We start from the raw sequence: 18323 nt of genomic DNA, 5'->3' as shown, positions 1-18323 counted from the left end.
AATAATCTGAAATGAGGAAAAATAAACTGTCATCACTTGATACTTCCCCTTACCAGTCTGTACCGCTCCCACTCGTCACCTGAATGTGGCTCAAAATGATGTGACATTTAGATAATGGTAAGCAGGTCGAAACATAGAGGACCTGCTCAGCATCGCAGTGCAGCTGGAACCGGCCGAACTGGAAGATCCTGTGTGCCGTGAAAAGAGATTGCGCATAAACAAACGAGTTCACCAAAGCTTTTGAGAACCGAATTTGTCACGTCACAGAAGGTGGCATCAGAGTTACGGTGCATTTAGATGTGTGCTTCGTTTTGAGAAAAATAATGGGCTTTTTTACGCAAAGGTTCCAGTCACAGTTTTGAGATGACGATTTCCTCACCGCAATACGTGCTGGACGGAGTCCAAACAACCTGCATCTGTGAGCGCAGGTGCTGCTCCGAGCTACAACTGGCCGAGAATGCCAGCCATCTCACGTACGCGTTACAACACGCCCGAGCGATTCCGGGATCCGCTGCCACGCGGGGCATGTGTCGTAACGCTTGCACTCCAACGTGAGGCCCGGCTTTGAAGCAGTAAGCTTGCGTGCTGCTGGGTAGTTCTGAAATAATGAATCGGCATAGAAGGGGCCCATCAACTGATGGGGGCCTCAATGTACGTGTACTTTTAACTAGTGAATGTGTACAAATCTGTGAATAAGAGCACATATTTATAGCCTAGACAGATGATAAACATAAATTGTTAAATTCTCCAGTGTAGCACACTGTTCCATAAATTGTCGCCGGATACTGATTCCTCAGTTATGTTTTCTTGTTGCTATGTGCATATGTGTGACACCTGGCACAGGTGTTCTCATAGCGCAGCCATCTCTCCTCGCCAGGGACTATCTTTCATACTGAGGATATCCATTGTGTACATCTTAGAAACAAAACTTTGTAACATAACTTGTGTGTGTATGGCAGCCAATGGCCTGGTTTTATATTTTATATTGTCATGTGGGCGCAACACTCATATTACTCGAGACTATAAATCAATCAACAGTACATTTTCAGTAGCAAATAAACTGGATTTGCCAGTAGTCTGTGAGAAATACTGAAAAGCATCCCTATAAGAAGAGATCAAATATGATGAGGGAAATGTCCTGAAAAAACTGTCCAGATCAAATATTAATTTGCAGGAGCAAATATTGCAGCACCTGAAACCAGTTTACTACAGAAAGCTAACACTGTCTGCCTGACCACAGACTTACAGTTTTTCTTTATACAAATATTGGATTGGTGTCATCGCCCTCGTACAACGAAATTAGAGTTTAACATAGAATTAATGACCTGTTTAATGAATAAGCATCATATTCATTGGCAAATATCTGGGATGTGGGTATGTTCTTTATTTGTCATGGTAGTAAAGACAGGCATCGCTGTCTTTCCTTTCTGTGCAGTCCACAGTTGTCCTCTGCATCCAGAATAAGCAGCGGGTTTGACCAATTAAATGTTTGTAAAATTTTCTTAGTCATCACCAGAAATACCAGAAAACATGTTATCACCACCCTACAGATTTGCGCTCTTTCACACTTGTTATAACGTTTAACGTGGAACGTTTCAGAAAAGGCACAGAGTTCTTTACCTGTAGTGAAAATGGCACACCAAAAAAGACACCAAACTTTTTTTTTCAAAGGGTGCAGCTGGTTCCACAGTGGTTAAAGCGGCTGCCTTTGGACTGCAATGCGCAGATTTGAATGTACACCTCTGGCTGTAGTACCCTTGAGCAAGGTACTTACCCTGAATTTCTCCAGTAAAATTACCCAGTTGTACAAATGGGTAAATAATTTTAAGTACCTTAATGTTGTAAGTTATTTGGAGAAAAGCATCAGCTATAAATGAATAAATGTAAACACGCACAGCAGTAATTTAGTAGCCATGTTGTTTCGGGAAGTAAGTTTTACTAGATGATGAGGTGTGGGAATTATACTTTATGACAGGAAACAAACATTACTTATGAACCCTTCTACAATAAAATAGGTGCAAACTCCAGCACTTTTAAAGCAACCCGTAACCTGCAGTCCTTAATGACGTGTTCAAATGCTCCATCACTGGAAAATAACATGAGCAAGAGCTATGGTAATCTCACCGTGAACATTTAACATGTTTACATTTATTCATTTAGTTGAACTTAAAACATTAGTCTACCTAGAATTAGTTCCCATTTATACAGCTGGGTAATTTTAGGGTAAGGACCTTGCTCCAGGGTACTACAGCTGGAGAGCAAACCTGCAACCTTGGGGGCCCAAAGACAACAGCTCTAACCACTACACTACCAGCTGTCCCTTTTGAGTTTCAGAAGGGCATTTGAAAATAAAGCCTTTGAAAGAATCCATGGTCTACACATAAAAACACAAATGAAGACACAAACGGTCTTTGCTACCGTACAGGACTCAGAATATGACCTTGGTATACAGCATCTGTCGGAATTCTGAGTAAACCTCAGCAACGTCAGCAGTACTGGGATGAACTGGAAGGAAGAGTGAAAGCGAAGTAACTTCAAGGTGTCCTACACCTCTGAGAAGTGCTGCAGAAGGACTGGGACAATGTATCACCTAATTTCCTTATCAAACTTGTTAACTAAACACCTTGAGAAACCAAAGTTGTTTCCCGTGTACTCAAACTTTTGACTGGTATTGTATTTTACCTTGATATTATTTAAATGGTAATTTTTCATGGACCTTTCCTTAAACCCGGTCATAAAATAATTCTCTGGTTCAGTAACGAACGCATGCAATGATATATTCGCTGTACTAGTACATTATTTCAAACTATTAGATGTTTAAAACAACACTGAAAACTACTGTAAATGAAAGTAAAAACAGTTCTTTTCTGTAATCTGTTCAAAGTGCTGTGTTGTTAAAGACGATGGTATGATAACAGGAGAATCAGGCAGTAGAGTAAAAGGGGGGTGAATTATGGCATAACGGAGACATGGAGGTTAATGTATTAAAAAGTGTTTCACCTTAAATACTGACTGCGTGTCTCAGTAAACTTGATAAAACTGGCCCCGAGAAGCGACAGATGCATAACATAAGCATGTTTGTCATGTTTATTCTGGAACCTCAGGAAGCAGGGTACATCCGTGGCAGGACACCTTCATGTTCCCGCAGTCACAGCAGGCAGCACATGTGACGGCACCTGTTTTTCACAGTTAATATAGAAATTGTGTTCACGTTGCACGACTGTGACAAATAGACCGAAAATAGATTGCTTGTTACTATTTCCATTACTGCATGTATTCTGTCCAAACTGTGCGCATATATATATTTATATACATATATATATACTGTATGTGTATATGTGTGTATATATATTATTAACTGTATATATATATATATGTATGTATATGTATATAGAACACAAATCTATTCAGTTTCCTTAGTCTGACCTGGCTACTACTTTATTTCTTTAGAGTCCAGAGCGAACTGCTTTGCCATTGAGTGTCGTTAAGGTCAATCCTGGTGGAAAGGGCCTAAAACTGATGTTCTGCCCAGTTAGGAGCGGTGTGTGTTTTTCCCCTTTCATAGCACAGAATGTACTAGAGCTGCTGTTCACGGCACTGCTAAGGTCATAATCAGGAACTCAAGGGTGTTTAGTCCAGGAGTTGGTGACTTCCTGCTGGAGACAAGTTGTAGCTGGTATCCGGGACACTTGGTAGTGTAGTGGTTGGAGCTACTGCCTTTATATCTGAAGATTGTAGGTTTGATACCCCCTTCTAACTATAGTACCCTTGAGCAAGGTACTGACCCTAAACTGCTCTGGTAAAATTACCCAACTGTAAAAATGGGTGAATAATTGTAAGCTTATAGTAATTTTAACACGGTAAGTTACTTTGGAGAAAAGCATCGGCTAAATGAATAAATTTAAAAGGTGTTGCTAGACAGGAGAAAGTTACGAGTGTGCACAAATTGCCAACAGCTACACATATTTCCATGAAGGAGGTTTTTGAAATCACAGCAAATAAGTCTTTTAAAAAAAAAAATCAGTCAAGTGTCCCTGTGAGTTTCTTTCTCCCAAATTTTTTATGTCTTTTTAAAAATTGATTTTTAAAATCTTTCCCCCCTCTCTTTCCCATTTATTTGTGCTTTGAAATTTATACCCAAACACAATACAAAGCAAGCTCACAGGTGAAAAGTTTTTATTCTGCAAATAAGTAACAAGACAAGTAAGAGACTTTCAAAGTCCTTTATAATACTTCAAATGTAAACAGTTATTAAAACACAAAACACAGACCACGGGAGATCTTTTTTTTCTTTCTTCTATTAATGAAACACAAAATGTTTAAAACGCTTGCTGATAACAGTGCAAAAAAAAAAAAGACCCCGATAAAGATGGCAAATAAAGTGCTTGGAATGAAATCTTCCTCCGCTGTGTCCAATGAGAAGCGAACTCTCAGCCAGGAGTCACTCTGACCTCCCCCAGAGGCCGTCTCGACTAGCTGTTGGCACTACGGCCCACGGATCACGGTTCCTGCACCACGGAGGCAGATAAATTGCAGTGGCAAGCATACCCATCAGACGGTGGCATCGGTGCATGTGGCTGCAGCAGTGCGGCACAGCAGCGGCACACTGAGCGCAGGCGTTTCCATTCAGGCACGCGTTACGTGCGAACCCGACGTGTTTCCAACGAGCTCTAATATGACCCGAGCATCTCGTTTGGTTGCGGTGGCGGCGGTTTTCCTCCGGATGACTTTACTTACGAACTCGGCTCACAGGTACTACGAGAACATCAACAGGAGGCGCTTTTGGGGGGAGACCCGTGGCAGCCGCGCATGAGCGGCGCTGCAGACGAACGACACGGCCCGACAATGACACAACGTCACTACACCTCTTGCCCACTGCAGCTTACACGTGCAGCCCAAATGAAAAGAAGCATGCAAAACATTCCTGCCGAGAGCCGTTCGCACCCGCTACCGTTACAACTATATTCACATACGCTGTTTTTTAACTGACGGCTGGTACGGTGTTCATCTGCAAAGAAACACCGGACTTGTGCGTCATCTGTAATTTGAACGTCTAAGCGGATCTCCTGAGGTGTTGTGACAAACTCTGCAACCGAACCTTGTCCTGCCGAGTCGAAAAGACGTACTTTAAAAATAAGAGCTCTAGATCCTTTAACTGTCCAGTACATTCCACGCTATTTAGTGGTTGCAATGTTTCTGACTGGAGTGTTAAAAAGTCAAATTATATTGTAGATACTGGACCAAAAAACTGTAAAATATACTGTTGACCAAATTGTAAAATATATTGCTTTGCTTATAAATGGACAACAAAACTGTATATTTTGAAAAAGAAATCAAATTACTAACTTTAAAAATTGCATTATTTTGTGAGAAAGCTTATGATTCTTCAGTATGAAAGTCTGTACTGTATGAAAAAGAGAGTCTGTCCTGAATGGCATTTACAACAGTTGGCAGTGAAGGACAGGAATAATGCGCACGGTAGAAAACCCTCGTCTACCCACCCTATGGCGCTACAGCCTTGTGCCATAGCTGAGGAACAAATAAAGTGTATTCAAGTTTCACACTTGCTGTCTCTTCAAACTGGCGAGGGGCTCCAGGCTCATCCCCGCTAACACTAAAGAGGAATTTTGCATTGATTTGCATTGAGTTTCATTTCAGTGGCATGTCCGAGTTGTCGCTCCCGCGCCTAGGCACGCGACTCCACTGAAAGACGATAAAGAAAGGAAAAAAAAAAATACACTTGCTCATTTCCAAGAGTTCGGGAAAGACTGAGCTCAAACAAGGCTTTCTTTCATCTTGCCATCTTTGAGGAAGGAATTCAGCTGTGTGATATCCACAACCGTGTCTTTCCTGGTAAGTGAAATGTCTTTTGAATGGTCCTCATCACTTTGGTCCTTGGCAAAATTAACAAATACCTGGAAAAGACGACAAGAGGAAAAGGGGCGTTAATACATGAAGAAAGACCCCCTTTGACATCACGGATCAACTTACTACACTCGAGCACAAAATCACAATTAAAGCTCTAACTTTTTTTTTTTTTTTTTTTTAAATCTCCCACATTAATTAAAAATACCCACGAGCTCCTTGTTTAAGAAGCCTTTTGACTGTCTGCACACACCGAAAGCATACGTGTCATCAAATCATCTTTAAGAGCCATCAACTCGGGATCTAATAAAGCACAGTCGTGGTGCTGACGTTCGCACACTTTTCTGAGCAATAAGTAATGCACCCAAGTTTACAACAACTGAAGCCCAGGGACGTGTGGATCGGCCCGGTGTGAGCAGCACCATCACGGAGCCTTACTTGGTCCAGTGTGGTCTGAGACACAGAGTAGTCCTCTATCTGCAGCCGCTGCTTGTGCTTGGCAAGCATGCTGAAGATGCGCGCCAGAGAGGTGAGGGAGGAGGGCAGCTGATACTGCAGCATGTTGCGATGTCGCTCCTTCAGCGTGCTGCCCGGGAGCTCCGCCTCGATGAACTCCATGACGGGTAGCAGTTCCGGATCAGGTCCGGCCACCCTAAGGATGATGGTGTACCCGTCTCCAAACCTACAAGGACAGAAAAACACGAAGAGATGAGGAAGAGACAGGTGATGCAGTTGTGTTCATGACACAGAAAGGGGGTTACTGCAGTTCTTGATGGGATACTAACTCCCTTTCACTCAGAAAAATATGGTATTTCTGGCCAGTATTTTTATTAACTTTTATTTAGCTGATGAAATTCTCCAAGGTATTTTATAATGATGGATAAGCACCTTACATTGTGCCAATTGACACAGAAAGCTGTTATTACGGGACCAATTCAGGATAAGTAACTTGCTTAACGGTACTGTAGCAGGATGCAAACCAGGGCCTTGAGATTGTAAATCTAAAGCAGTAATCCTTACACTGCCTACTGCTCCAGATACCTTGTCACTTAACTGACGCAGCGAAGAAAGGAATCGTTTGCAGCTGCAAGTTGTACTACAGCAACCTAGTTTGATCAACCTACTCAAGGTCACTCGAGCAGAGGCTATTCTGGGACTCCGAAGGCCTGAACACAACAGACCTAAGTCTAAGTGCACCTAAATGCCACAGTCTTCAGCCAAAGAATCTTCCTGCCCTCACCTGTTCTTCAAGTGTTGGACGCTGCCAAGGCAGCGGAACCGCCCATTGACCATGATGGCCATCCGAGTGCACAGGGCCTCACACTCCTCCATGCTGTGGGTAGAACATGACTGTTATTCATATGATGCAGGACATCACCACATATGGACACAGCAGAGTGAACTAGCCTTACTGCAAACTTTTTTCAGTCCTACACTCTGCAGGTAGCCTGATTTTCTTTATTCTTGCACTATCATAATGACACACTCAAAGAAGAGTGTGTCGCTGCTGTTTGCACTGTTCATAGAGCAGCTGACAATGCCCAGCTTGGCTGCAGAAACCCGCCACACCTACCTGTGTGAGGTGAGGACGACCGAACGGCCTTCCTTGATGATGCTGAGTACGCAGTTCCACAGGGCCCGACGAGCCTTGGGGTCCATGCCCGTGGTGGGCTCGTCCTGTCACCAGCAACACAGCCAGGTTAACAGTTACCCAAAGGTTCAGCAGGAAGCACAGGCAAAATACCAGGAAGAGAGGTAACAAGGGCATTGTCAGCGCGAGAGTGACCAACAACAGCCGGAACCCCCAGTTTTTTCATTGTAAGCACTCTAAGAAAAGCCTTTTACCCATGTGAGAAGCCCTCTGTTGAACTGAATGAAACTCAACAAATAACTCTCAGGGTAAAAACAACAAAGAGTCATCACGCGTTCCCATAATCCCCTTCAGGGGGAGGCCACTGGCCAGCCATTAGCATTTAATCTTGGGGTTGGTTGCACAACTGCCCTGAAATCCCACTGTGTGAAAGCAAAGTGCAGCTGAGAACTTGGTGTATTATGGTTTCCAATGAAGTTGATTCTTGGTCCAAAAAGCTGCTGAAGTGACAGTGCAAGGGCAGAATACGAAACGGGTCAGTGCATCAGCTGGGTAACCAGCAGCACTGACTTCTCCAGGACCATGGAGGAAGGCAGATGCGCAGCTTTTACGCAACATGGTGGAAACGTGATCAGTTTTTTGACATGAGGAAAACCTCTTGAACATTGAGTGAAGGTAGTGGGCAGGAAGCACCTCTCCAAGGACCTACCAGAAACACTACAGGCGGCCCTCCAATCAGAGCCATGGCAGTGGAGAGCTTCCGCATGTTTCCCCCGCTGTAGCTCCCAGCCGCTTTGTCCGCATACTTGACGAGGCCCAGCTTGCGGATCCCCCATTCGGCAACCTGCACCAAGACAGCCAGACATGAAACAGGCAGGCAGAACACAAGGGCACATCCCAAAGTTTCATACTTTGTTCTGCCACACAGCACAAGGGGGGGCTCTGAACTTTGGCAAAACTCAATAGAAGAGGATAAATAAAACATCAGGAAATCATAAATGAATCAAGAGTAGAGTAAACCACGGTGAATTAATGCGTCTTCCGGAATGCTGATCGTGTAACCTGCGGAAGTTCAAATTCACCTGGCAGACTTCTTTCTCTGGTACCCCACGCAAGATGGCGTAGAACTCCAGGTGCTCCCGCCCTGTGAGCAGCTCATTGATGGCGTCGAACTGAGGGCAATAGCCCATGTTCTGGTGGACCTCATCAATCTCAGTCAGCACACTATTAAACAGATACAACAAGCTATTTATCTTATGCTCGTTGGACTAGAAGCGTGAAAAGTAAGTTTTTGCTAAGATCTACATTTATTCACAAGATAATTAAAAGAAATAAGTGATCACCAGCCTAAGAAATTAATGTGTTTCTTAGGTGTTGTGTAATTTCACATCTAATTTTCACCTCTTTCCAGCCAGGTAAGCTTCTCCACTCGTGACGATCGAGTCTCCAGTCAGCATCTTGAAGGTGCTTGTTTTTCCGGCTCCGTTTACACCAAGCAGACCAAAGCACTAGAAAAAGAAAAAAAAAAAAAAAAAACAAAAAGACACTTTGTGTAAACTAAGGAAAAACACTTGAACAAACAGAGCTTCCACAGTAGCTGAAGCTAAACTAAGGATGCAAAAAAAGTACCTCTCGAGGTGGGATGCCCACACACAGACGGTCCACAGCTGGCTTCTGTTTCATTTTGTACACCTGCACAAGCAGCAACATGTGCTGTCAGGTCCTCCGTAACACGACGTGAAGTTCAACATGCAAAAATTTAATAACCACTGTCATTTGTGGAAGTCTTTCTCACTTTAGTCAGCTCTTTCAGCTCCAAGATATCTGCATGTCCTCCTCCGCATAGTATCCTCTGCCTCTCCCTTGCTACATCTTCATCCTCCTCTCCAAGCGCTTTCAGTTTGGTGTGGAACGGCCTGCACAGCAAAGGTTGAGTTAGCACGGTAAGCCAAGAGCAGGTTGAACGACTAAGGGGTGAAGAACACGTGGCACCAACAAAACGAGCAACTAGGGAAGCCCATAACTGTACTGAGAATGACAAGATGTAAGGTGGTAATTTGAGTGGTACAGAAGAGAAACAAATGGAACTGTGTTATACGCAGCCGACAGACACTGCAGTTTCCCCCTTCTGCTCAGTTCTGCATATAATACAGCAATCCCTCATTTTTTCAGAGAGCTCTTCTAGCTGTGCTCTTCATATTTGCATGAGACTGATCCTCTTAAGTTTCAGTCAGACAATAGAGAACCCAGGCTTCGCAGCTGATGAGACAACCACATCTCCTGCCTTGCCACTTCCATTTTTTGACACATTCGCAGTCCTGTGCATCACCGGGCAGCCCTGATCTCAACCCTTCTGTTCACAAGGTGCGCTCACCTGGCTTTAATGAAGAACCTGTACTGGATAAGCACAGTGATGCAGAAGAAGACGACACCCTCCACGGCCATAGCAAAGAGATTCTTGCCCACCATGTCCCAGTCCAGTGGGGAACGGAAGCGGTTCTCACCTGGAAGTAGGGCAGTTCAAAGTCAGACAAAAGGCATGATGGAAATACAATAAGGGCCCTCGAGGCAAATAAATGCCTCATGTATTTATTAGGACCTGTTGGTGAAAGAAGAGTTTGTAAAACCGCATTAGGTCTCTTACCAAATCTCTCCAGAGCATCTGACATTGCTTGGTTCTTCACCATGTCAATCAGACCTCGGCCGAGGCAGAAGTGCGGAAAAATGAGGAACACGTTCTTCAGGATGTCATTAATGCCCCCGATTTCCTGCCACAGTCAAACACAGATTGGAAAGGTAAGGCTGAGGTCAAGTCCTTGGAAAGTAAGTTTCTGTTGTGGGTACAAGCGAAAACAGGCGACTTACATTGTTGCCAAAGAGCTCTAGGACAAAAGTAGAAACGCTGCCATTGATTCCGATTAGGATGTTGACGCTAGTGAGGACCACATATGCGGTACTGGGGATCTTGAAGAAGAACGAAGCTGGATACATCAGTGGTGTGATGGACCACCTGGAATACAGCATGCAGCCTTTTACCCCTGAATATGTTACTGTACACTGCACTGCCAGTCCAAAAGAACTTGTTCTTTGTGAACCAACCCCATGTGGCCTTGTGAGACAAACTCACCCGTAAAGCAGCAGCAGAAGAGCCAACACAGGCAGGTTGGTCGAGGACACGTAGGCCTCTTGTTGGAAGCACACAAAGATAATTATGACGAGGGTCGCAGGGACAACGTAATTACACTGGAAGATAAGACAGATCAGAGAGCCGAACGTAAGTTCCTGTAATAACAACACAAGAGGTCTGCCCATCTAGAGTGCAGGACTCCAGGCTCTGAGGGACCCACCATATCCCAAATGAAGTTGGCCAACCAGTAGAGGAAGGGCTGTACGCCACTAATGAACTGCATGTGCTTGGCCTTGCTGACACGCTCCTGGATGAGGAAGACCACAAAGCTGGCAGGAACGAAAGACATGGCAAAGATCACGCAGATGGACACCAGCACATCCACGGACGTCGTCATCCTAAAAGAAAGGGGATAATGGCTCATTGGTGGAGGGACAACTGCTTGCCAGTATAATCAATTTTTTGGACAGAGGAGAAATGTGGGTCTTGTAGATGTGTGTGTTGTAGTTCACTCACAGTGCCACCTGGGACAGCTGCTCCTTAGTCAGGTTGAGCGGGTGGTTGAAGGCAGTCATGCCAAACTTGCTTGGGTCTTTGTCGTCAGGCAAGCTGGCCCGCAGGATGCCGTTGTTCATCACATTAAGGAAGGCGCTGACGCTGTGCCAGCCTTTGTTGTTGAACCATACCTAGTTCACACGTGAGCAGCAGAAAGGTGTTGTGTCTCAGTAGTTGTACTCATGATTTAGTGTGCTTGCAAATTTGAAATTAAACTATTTGTTGTGCAAAACAATCACTGCTTTTTCATTTTCTGCTTAAAGACACAACTCTCCTGCATTAGCTCTGGCGTAGCTAAATATCTCCGACAGTGGACATTATTGGACAGAAAACATGATGCAAGCTTGTGTACTGTATCATCGACACACAACGAACGTCTTATTTGTAACAGAAAACCTGATGCGATGTTTCAGTTCTAGGCTGTTGATTCCCTTGAAAGCACTTATGAAATAAAGAAGTTATGCAACAAATCACAAGGAAGCCCCTGGAGGTGATAAGGACAACAGCTAACTGAAATGAGAAGAGAAACAGAAATCCTAGGAAAGGAATAAGGCTCCAGAAAGGACATTGTGGACTAACCTTGACGTTATCCTTGGTATCGAGTCCTTTGATGAAGCTGGACAAGCGGCCGAGGAAACGGTCCGCTGCGGCGCCCTGCCAGGAAAGGAAACACCATTTAAGTACGAGGACCCCATTATGTGACTGTGCTTAGTTAAAAGAGGAAAGACAAGTCATTAAGAACACCTTTTCGAGACTGAAGAGGCTCCTGATCTTTGAGATGGACTGGTTAATCTCATCACCAGAGGGAAGGACCTGTGAGCTTCTGGCGCCCAGTGAGAAACCCCCGTACCTGCACAAAACAGAACATTAACAGCCTGAAATGAAAGGTCCGCTAACATGCAGATGTTACCTGGACTATAACAGCTCAGACAAAGACCTTGAGTAGATTTTCATTTTACAGTAGATGAAGTATTCAAATGGTCAACTTGCAGGTAAAAGACAATAAATCGTACCTGAACTCATTGACCCAGAGCTTGTTTTTCAGACTGGAAAAAACACAAACAAAATTAGTGTACTTTCAGTTTAGAACAGTTCCAGTGGTCCTACATGAACATGTTCTCTAAACCGTCAAAGAGGGCGAAAAAAAAGCAAAGAACCGACCGCAGACAGATGCATTTCCACTTGAGCGACGTACCTTTTTCCGATGATCTGAGCATACGTTTTCACCAGGTAGTCCGAAATGTTTCTGCCTGTCAGATTCTGCAAGGTATCTGTCACGGTGAGCTTCAGCTGCAGGGCGAAGGACACGGGGCCAGAACACAAACACTGGTTTAAAAACCAGCACCGAAGAGCACAGACACGTTGTGGCCTGGCATGACTAAATGGAGCCAGGACAGTGCAGCTAATAAGGTCTCATCATCAGAAACTAATTTTTGTCAATGTGATGAACAACACCTCCAGCAGACCACAATCTTTCCTGCTCACGTTTTCTTGGTAAAAGAGTCACAAGACTTACTAAGCCTTACTATGGTTTTCTGAGGAGGGGGCATGGGGCAACTCTGTATACCACAGAGGTAAAACAGGGGATGCGGTGCCAATACCTGAGGAGGTGGGAGGCCCCCAGCTCCGGCAGGACACTCGGGCAGCATCTTCTTCCGGCCTTCGCAGCTACACTCGCAGATTGGGGAGGGGTTCTCCAAGCTCCAGTTCCCCTTAGCGAAAATGTTTCGCACGCTCTCTGGCACACTTGGCACAGTCCAGCTGTCCTCTGCTCCCTCGCAGGGTGCATCCCTGTGGTGACAACATACACTTCCTCAGCTGTTGTCCTAGCGTGGGCAAGTCACATAGCCTACAGGGGCAGGGGGATTGACTTACATGATGAGGCTTCCTTCCACACATCGCGTTCCAAAGCCAGGGGGGCTGGTCAGCGCGTTTAATAGCGTCTGTGTATTCGCATCTGCAGGAGCATCATTGCTGCAGGGAGGTCGAGACCACAGTGCTTAACAGCTACAATTCAGCATGCGGAGGAAATTAAACTCTGATCGTTCGCTTCTCTGACACCGTTGTGTTCAAATATTTTATTTACTGAATCGTAATTCACACGAGTTTAATGTTGTCACGCCTTATGACCCACAGCTATACTATGCAAATTCCTGCCATTTGCTTGTACCTGATGAAGCTGAACTGCTCGTCATACATCCAGGGATGAAGAGCCAGGCTGGGGTACTTCCCGAAGGGGGGAACAATGAGGCTGAAGACCAGGGCGATGCACACGAACACAGCTGGCAGCACAATCTGGGAACAAAACAATGTCCTTGATTCAAAGCATATGCAAATATGCCAAATACAGCTCCTAAATATTAATTTTCAATTTAGTTCCTCTGGATGATAAAATTTATCATATTAGGTTTATACACCAGCTACTTCCAAATATGGACCCATTTATACAGCTGTGCAACTTTTACTGTATCACTTAAGAGTAAGCACCATGCTCAGGAGTTTTATGGCAGAAGGGGGATGTGCACCCCCAGCTTGCAAGGGGACACCCCTAACTCTACATACTGTACGCGGCTGCTGCCTTCAGTGTTCAGGTAGCTTTTTACCTGAGCAAAGAAGCCTTTCCTGGAGCGGCGAGCGTACAGGAGCCTCTTCCACAGCAGAGCCACAAACTGCTGTCTCTTCAGGCTCCATCCCTTCACCTGGTGTGAACCCTTTCCATCCATTCCACTCAACCAGTCTGTTTCGCGGGACTCTGCACATATCACACGGAAGCATTGGCGACTCGAACAGACCCAGTGAGAATTCAGAAACTTCTCAAACCTTCTTCTTGCGCATTAATCAAAAGCCATCAAATGCTATTGAAATTTATGAAAAGCAAAATGAAAAATACACACAGACCTGTTAATACAAAATAACTCACTGATAATTATCAAAACTGATGTGCTTTACTGTTGAGGAGAAAATAAAAGAAACAAAATCTTTATATGGAGGCGTTACCTGGATCTCCCTCAGAGTCATTGCAGTCAAAGCCATCATCCTCAGTGAAGGGCCTGAGGCAGCTCTGGTGGTCTCCAAAAGCATGCCTGCGGTTCCTGCGGGTCGGGATGGTGCCATCTGTGCAAAAATGTGTCAAATGTTCACGTGCGGTTTGTCACACAGATCACAAAGCAGACGAAAGACGAGCTACGTGCTTGCGGCTTTCACGCATCATCTCACCTGAAATCATCTCAGCATCCACTCCACTGTCCTCAGCCACTTTAAGGAAGATCTACAGAAAGGGGAAACCATTAAAATAACAAATCACCAAATGGACAGAACAACATTTTTTACAGATCTGCATGGTATCTTAACAACTGTCTCTGACAACAGAGGGATGCTGTGGGCGTACCTCCTCCAGAGTGGTGTCGGAGATGCCGTAACTAGAGATGCCCAGGTCAAACAAACGGTCGTCCAGCTCGTGGAAGAGCTCCACAAAGGCACCATCCTTGGCTGACTCATAGGGCAGCACGTAGGAAAGCTCGTGGCCCAAGTCCTCCACGAGGCGTGCGGCTGGGACATGCTTGAATATCACATTGGAGATGAGGGAGACATCTGGTGAAAGGGCGTGGGAGGAGACGGGATGGTCAGGATGACAACGAAAGTCATGTCAGCAGCTGTCATATTGAACCGCTCGGTCGGAAAATCTGCACATAAATCCTGGGTTTGCCATTCCTCACATTAGGGGGTGTTTTGCCATCTTACCAATGGTAGTGGTTTCGCTCTCGTGGTCGCTGCCGAGTCCAGCATCCGAGCTGCTTTCAGAGACACTATCCTCCTAGAACGGAAATATTCGCATTCATGTTTGCGAAACTGCAGCTCTTCTTCTCTTCGTCACCATTAACTACACTGCAAACACAATCGTGCTCAAAAAAAAAAAAAAAACGCTTTGGGCTGTTGCAGTAGCACTACACTGACTGTAGAAGAGCACAGTGAAAAGCGAGAAGCCAGAACTAGCACTTCTCTGTGCAGTGGTACCTCACCTTCTTTGTGTAGGAGACTGTACTGCTGGAGTTCCGGTAGGAGCTGATTGAGAGGTCCAAGTCCCTCTTGACCAGAGTAAGGTAGTAGCCAGTGCCCAGCTGGGTCTTCAGGAAAAGCGAGGAGCCCACACAGCACAGCTTGCCGTGAGAAATGATGGCAATGCGATCGCCCAGGATGTCAGCTTCATCCATGTGGTGGGTGGACAGGATGATGGTACGACCTGGGAAAACCATTGAAAAAACAAAACTTGTATAAACAAAGATCCTTTTAAGCTTTTGGATATTTTGACTGGCAAACTGATGCACTTTTACAGTCCAGTAGGGTTTACCTTGGCGATACTTCAGCAGGAGGTCCCAGATGCCTCTGCGGGCGTAAGGGTCAACACCAGCGGTGGGTTCATCGAGGATGACGACCTTGGATCCTCCGACAAACGCCAAAGCCACGGACAGTTTCCTCTGCATGCCACCTGTGAGCATTTTTGCACATCGCTACCGATTCACTGCCGCTCCTCCAATGGTGCATTTGCACAGTGCTGACGTTTTCATAATCTTTATGGTTAGAAATGTACATGCAGCAAGCAGAAAGGAACATCTTACCAGACAGCTGGCTCGTTCTGGATTTGCGCTTGTGCGGCAAACCAATGTCATTGACAATCTGCTCCATCTCAGCTTTCACCTCCTCCTCCGACAGGCCCTTCAGGCGAGCGTAGAACCAGATGTGTTCCTCCACAGTCAGCCTGGTCAAATGAAGGTTCACACATGATCACCATAAAGAGGACAGCCTTGATGTGTCAATGTTCACGTTTATGACTTTGAGGATTATAACAGGAATTTGGCACCTACATGCTAAAAAGTACATTGTGCTGTGGACACACGCCTAGGTTCCGTCGTATTGTGCTCAGCTCGGATTGGATATCCTTGCCCATGATGTAGGCAGTGCCAGATGTAGGGGGGAAAAGCCCAGTAAGTATGGACCTGTGCACAAAAATACACTCAGTCACACATCACGCCTGCTGTAATCCCATGTTGTGGCTCACAGACCTGATCCTTAGCACTTACATGGTGGTGGTCTTGCCAGCGCCATTGTGGCCCAAAAAAGAGGTAATCTGGCCCTCGTAGAAGCCCAGCGTCAGGCCATCCACAGCCAGCTTATTCCCGTGGCTGTAAACCTTCACCAGTTTCTTGATGTAGACTCCGAGCCGCAGGTGGGTCGGTTCCTCTTCCATGCACACAGCTGGAAGATGTAAAATCACGATGCAAATGTTACATCGCAGTTCACGCCTCAATACTCTGCTGCAGAGAAGTCAAGCTAGAGAATTCACTCTAACCTTCTGAATTTCCATTCTTTTTAGGAAGAGCTGATGCCGCATTTCCCTCGCTCTCTCCAAACCAGTAGGACTTGGTGACGGGGAAGTACCAGGGTCTGGGGATCCCATACTGACCTAAAGAAGACAATAAGATATGTTAGAAATGAAATACCATAAGCCTGATGCAGGACAAGCTTTGTCAGTCCCACGAGCCCGTGTGGGAACATGCCCATTTACCTGGGAAAACTGCCTCAATGTACCAGGTCATGACCCCATAGAGAAAGGAATCAAAGAACATAAGGACAATGGAGGTGGTGAGGCTGTAGCTGTCCTCCTCCAGAGGGCTGGACAGAAGATTGCTCCACTGAATTCCCACTCCTTGCTCCTCAAACAGGGCAAAGTACTCACAGCCGAACCCAAAGGCGACCGGGGACAGCAAGCTCTGGGAACAGACAGAAAGGGACACACAGCAACTTCAGGAACATGTAATATTCTGTCAGTGAAAAAAATAATGAATGTTAGCAAATTTTGTATTTATTATAATTTCATCTCATGTTTTTAACAGAACCCGACTGATAAGAGGAATTAAGCCATACTGTTAAGCTTTTATTCATTTCAACATTCCTAGTTAGAAGCAGACTTCCAGTACATTCAGGGAAACATAAACTCTCTATTCAAGGATTCATAAAAACATCCTTGGAATGTGACTTACAACAACAACTTTGGCACCGAAGCCCACGTAGTCCTGCCAGGCCACGCATAGCACATAAGGGAGGTACAAGGTGAAATAGATTATGCCTCCGCAGGCAGCCGCCAGGTTGGCACGGGAAAAGAGGGTGCTGATCAGGAAGCACTGCATGATTGTCACCACAGCAAAGGACCCCAGGAAGAGGAACACCACCCCTGGGTCACTATAGGGAAGCAGATTCCCCATCTGTGGACAGACACAGAGCGAACCATTAGCAGGATTTCAGTTGTAAAAGCAACAGTCAGTTGGAAACTGCAACTCATGACAATTAACCAATGACATACCGATCTATATGATAATACACGTTTTATACCTTGAGGATGAGAACCAGGAAGGAGGCACTAATGAGTAGTGGTATGAGGCTGCTGATGAACCAACTGAGCCACAGGATACTGTTGTTCAATCCCATGATCCTCATGGTTTCCTTCAGGCGGGCCTCCTTCTCGTAGACCACGCCCTTGATGATAATGGCCACAGAGTACATCCAGGCTAAGGTCATGAAGAGAGGCATAGAGCGGCTCATCACCCGCAGGAACCTAAGGACAGGAGAAAGCGGGCACCTGGCCTGGTCAGCCAACAGACCAACCTACTCAAGGTTTATTGTGTTACGATCAGCATTCATCAGACTATGAACCAACACCACATTAGAACCAGTGTGACACTGGAAAAAGACCACACATGAAATACTGATCGTACTTCCAGGACTATATGGTTTAAACTATATGTGTGTCCATTTTAAGAAGACACATTCTATGAAACCTTTTACACTTTGAGCTAATCGGTTCACTCACTCCTGCATGGAGAAGGACACAGGAGAGTGGCATAGAAGCTGAGGACTTGAACAAGCTCTCACTACTCACACATCATCCACGTAGCAAGGGTAGGGCATCTGTTGGATGTAAACACCTGTCTTCTCCTTGCTACCGGTGATTACACGAATGATGCTGTGCTCAACAATGTCCTGGAGGTAGGAGAACCCGCCCCAGATGTAGCGCAGGTCTTCAAACGGGTCAGCCCGGGGACCAGGATCCCAGTAACTGCCGGGGACAGAAGCACTTGACATTAGCCAAACTCCAGAAGAGCTAAAGTCCTACACTCATCTAGTGTGAAA

At 45.4% G+C, this 18323-nt stretch overlaps 1 protein-coding gene across 1 annotated transcript in view; it reads right to left on the bottom strand.

The window, feature by feature from the left end:
* Positions 1-5652: 5652 nt before the first annotated feature.
* abca1a (ATP-binding cassette, sub-family A (ABC1), member 1A) overlaps positions 5653-18323 on the bottom strand; it is a 33966-nt gene continuing 21295 nt past the window's right edge. Inside the window, exons 14-50 of the mRNA XM_018738281.2 lie at positions 18073-18249; positions 17526-17748; positions 17177-17398; positions 16702-16906; positions 16486-16599; positions 16217-16391; positions 16001-16132; positions 15755-15894; positions 15487-15624; positions 15158-15378; positions 14880-14952; positions 14527-14729; positions 14355-14406; positions 14136-14252; positions 13742-13890; positions 13309-13433; positions 13014-13112; positions 12740-12929; positions 12334-12428; positions 12152-12184; positions 11883-11988; positions 11718-11792; positions 11100-11269; positions 10804-10981; positions 10584-10699; positions 10322-10466; positions 10101-10224; positions 9831-9960; positions 9252-9372; positions 9086-9148; positions 8858-8964; positions 8539-8680; positions 8166-8300; positions 7439-7542; positions 7106-7198; positions 6304-6547; positions 5653-5915 (exon numbers count right to left, since the gene is read on the bottom strand). Of these exons, the coding sequence (XP_018593797.1) occupies positions 5775-5915; positions 6304-6547; positions 7106-7198; positions 7439-7542; positions 8166-8300; positions 8539-8680; positions 8858-8964; positions 9086-9148; positions 9252-9372; positions 9831-9960; positions 10101-10224; positions 10322-10466; positions 10584-10699; positions 10804-10981; positions 11100-11269; positions 11718-11792; positions 11883-11988; positions 12152-12184; positions 12334-12428; positions 12740-12929; positions 13014-13112; positions 13309-13433; positions 13742-13890; positions 14136-14252; positions 14355-14406; positions 14527-14729; positions 14880-14952; positions 15158-15378; positions 15487-15624; positions 15755-15894; positions 16001-16132; positions 16217-16391; positions 16486-16599; positions 16702-16906; positions 17177-17398; positions 17526-17748; positions 18073-18249 (5077 nt within the window). The 3' untranslated portion in view covers positions 5653-5774. The remainder of the gene's footprint in view (positions 5916-6303; positions 6548-7105; positions 7199-7438; positions 7543-8165; positions 8301-8538; positions 8681-8857; positions 8965-9085; positions 9149-9251; positions 9373-9830; positions 9961-10100; positions 10225-10321; positions 10467-10583; positions 10700-10803; positions 10982-11099; positions 11270-11717; positions 11793-11882; positions 11989-12151; positions 12185-12333; positions 12429-12739; positions 12930-13013; positions 13113-13308; positions 13434-13741; positions 13891-14135; positions 14253-14354; positions 14407-14526; positions 14730-14879; positions 14953-15157; positions 15379-15486; positions 15625-15754; positions 15895-16000; positions 16133-16216; positions 16392-16485; positions 16600-16701; positions 16907-17176; positions 17399-17525; positions 17749-18072; positions 18250-18323) is intronic.

The sequence above is a fragment of the Scleropages formosus genome, chromosome 16 (genome assembly GCF_900964775.1).
Source record: "Scleropages formosus chromosome 16, fSclFor1.1, whole genome shotgun sequence".
NCBI lineage: Eukaryota > Metazoa > Chordata > Actinopteri > Osteoglossiformes > Osteoglossidae > Scleropages > Scleropages formosus.
This window is presented reverse-complemented; position numbering and strand designations above follow the sequence as displayed.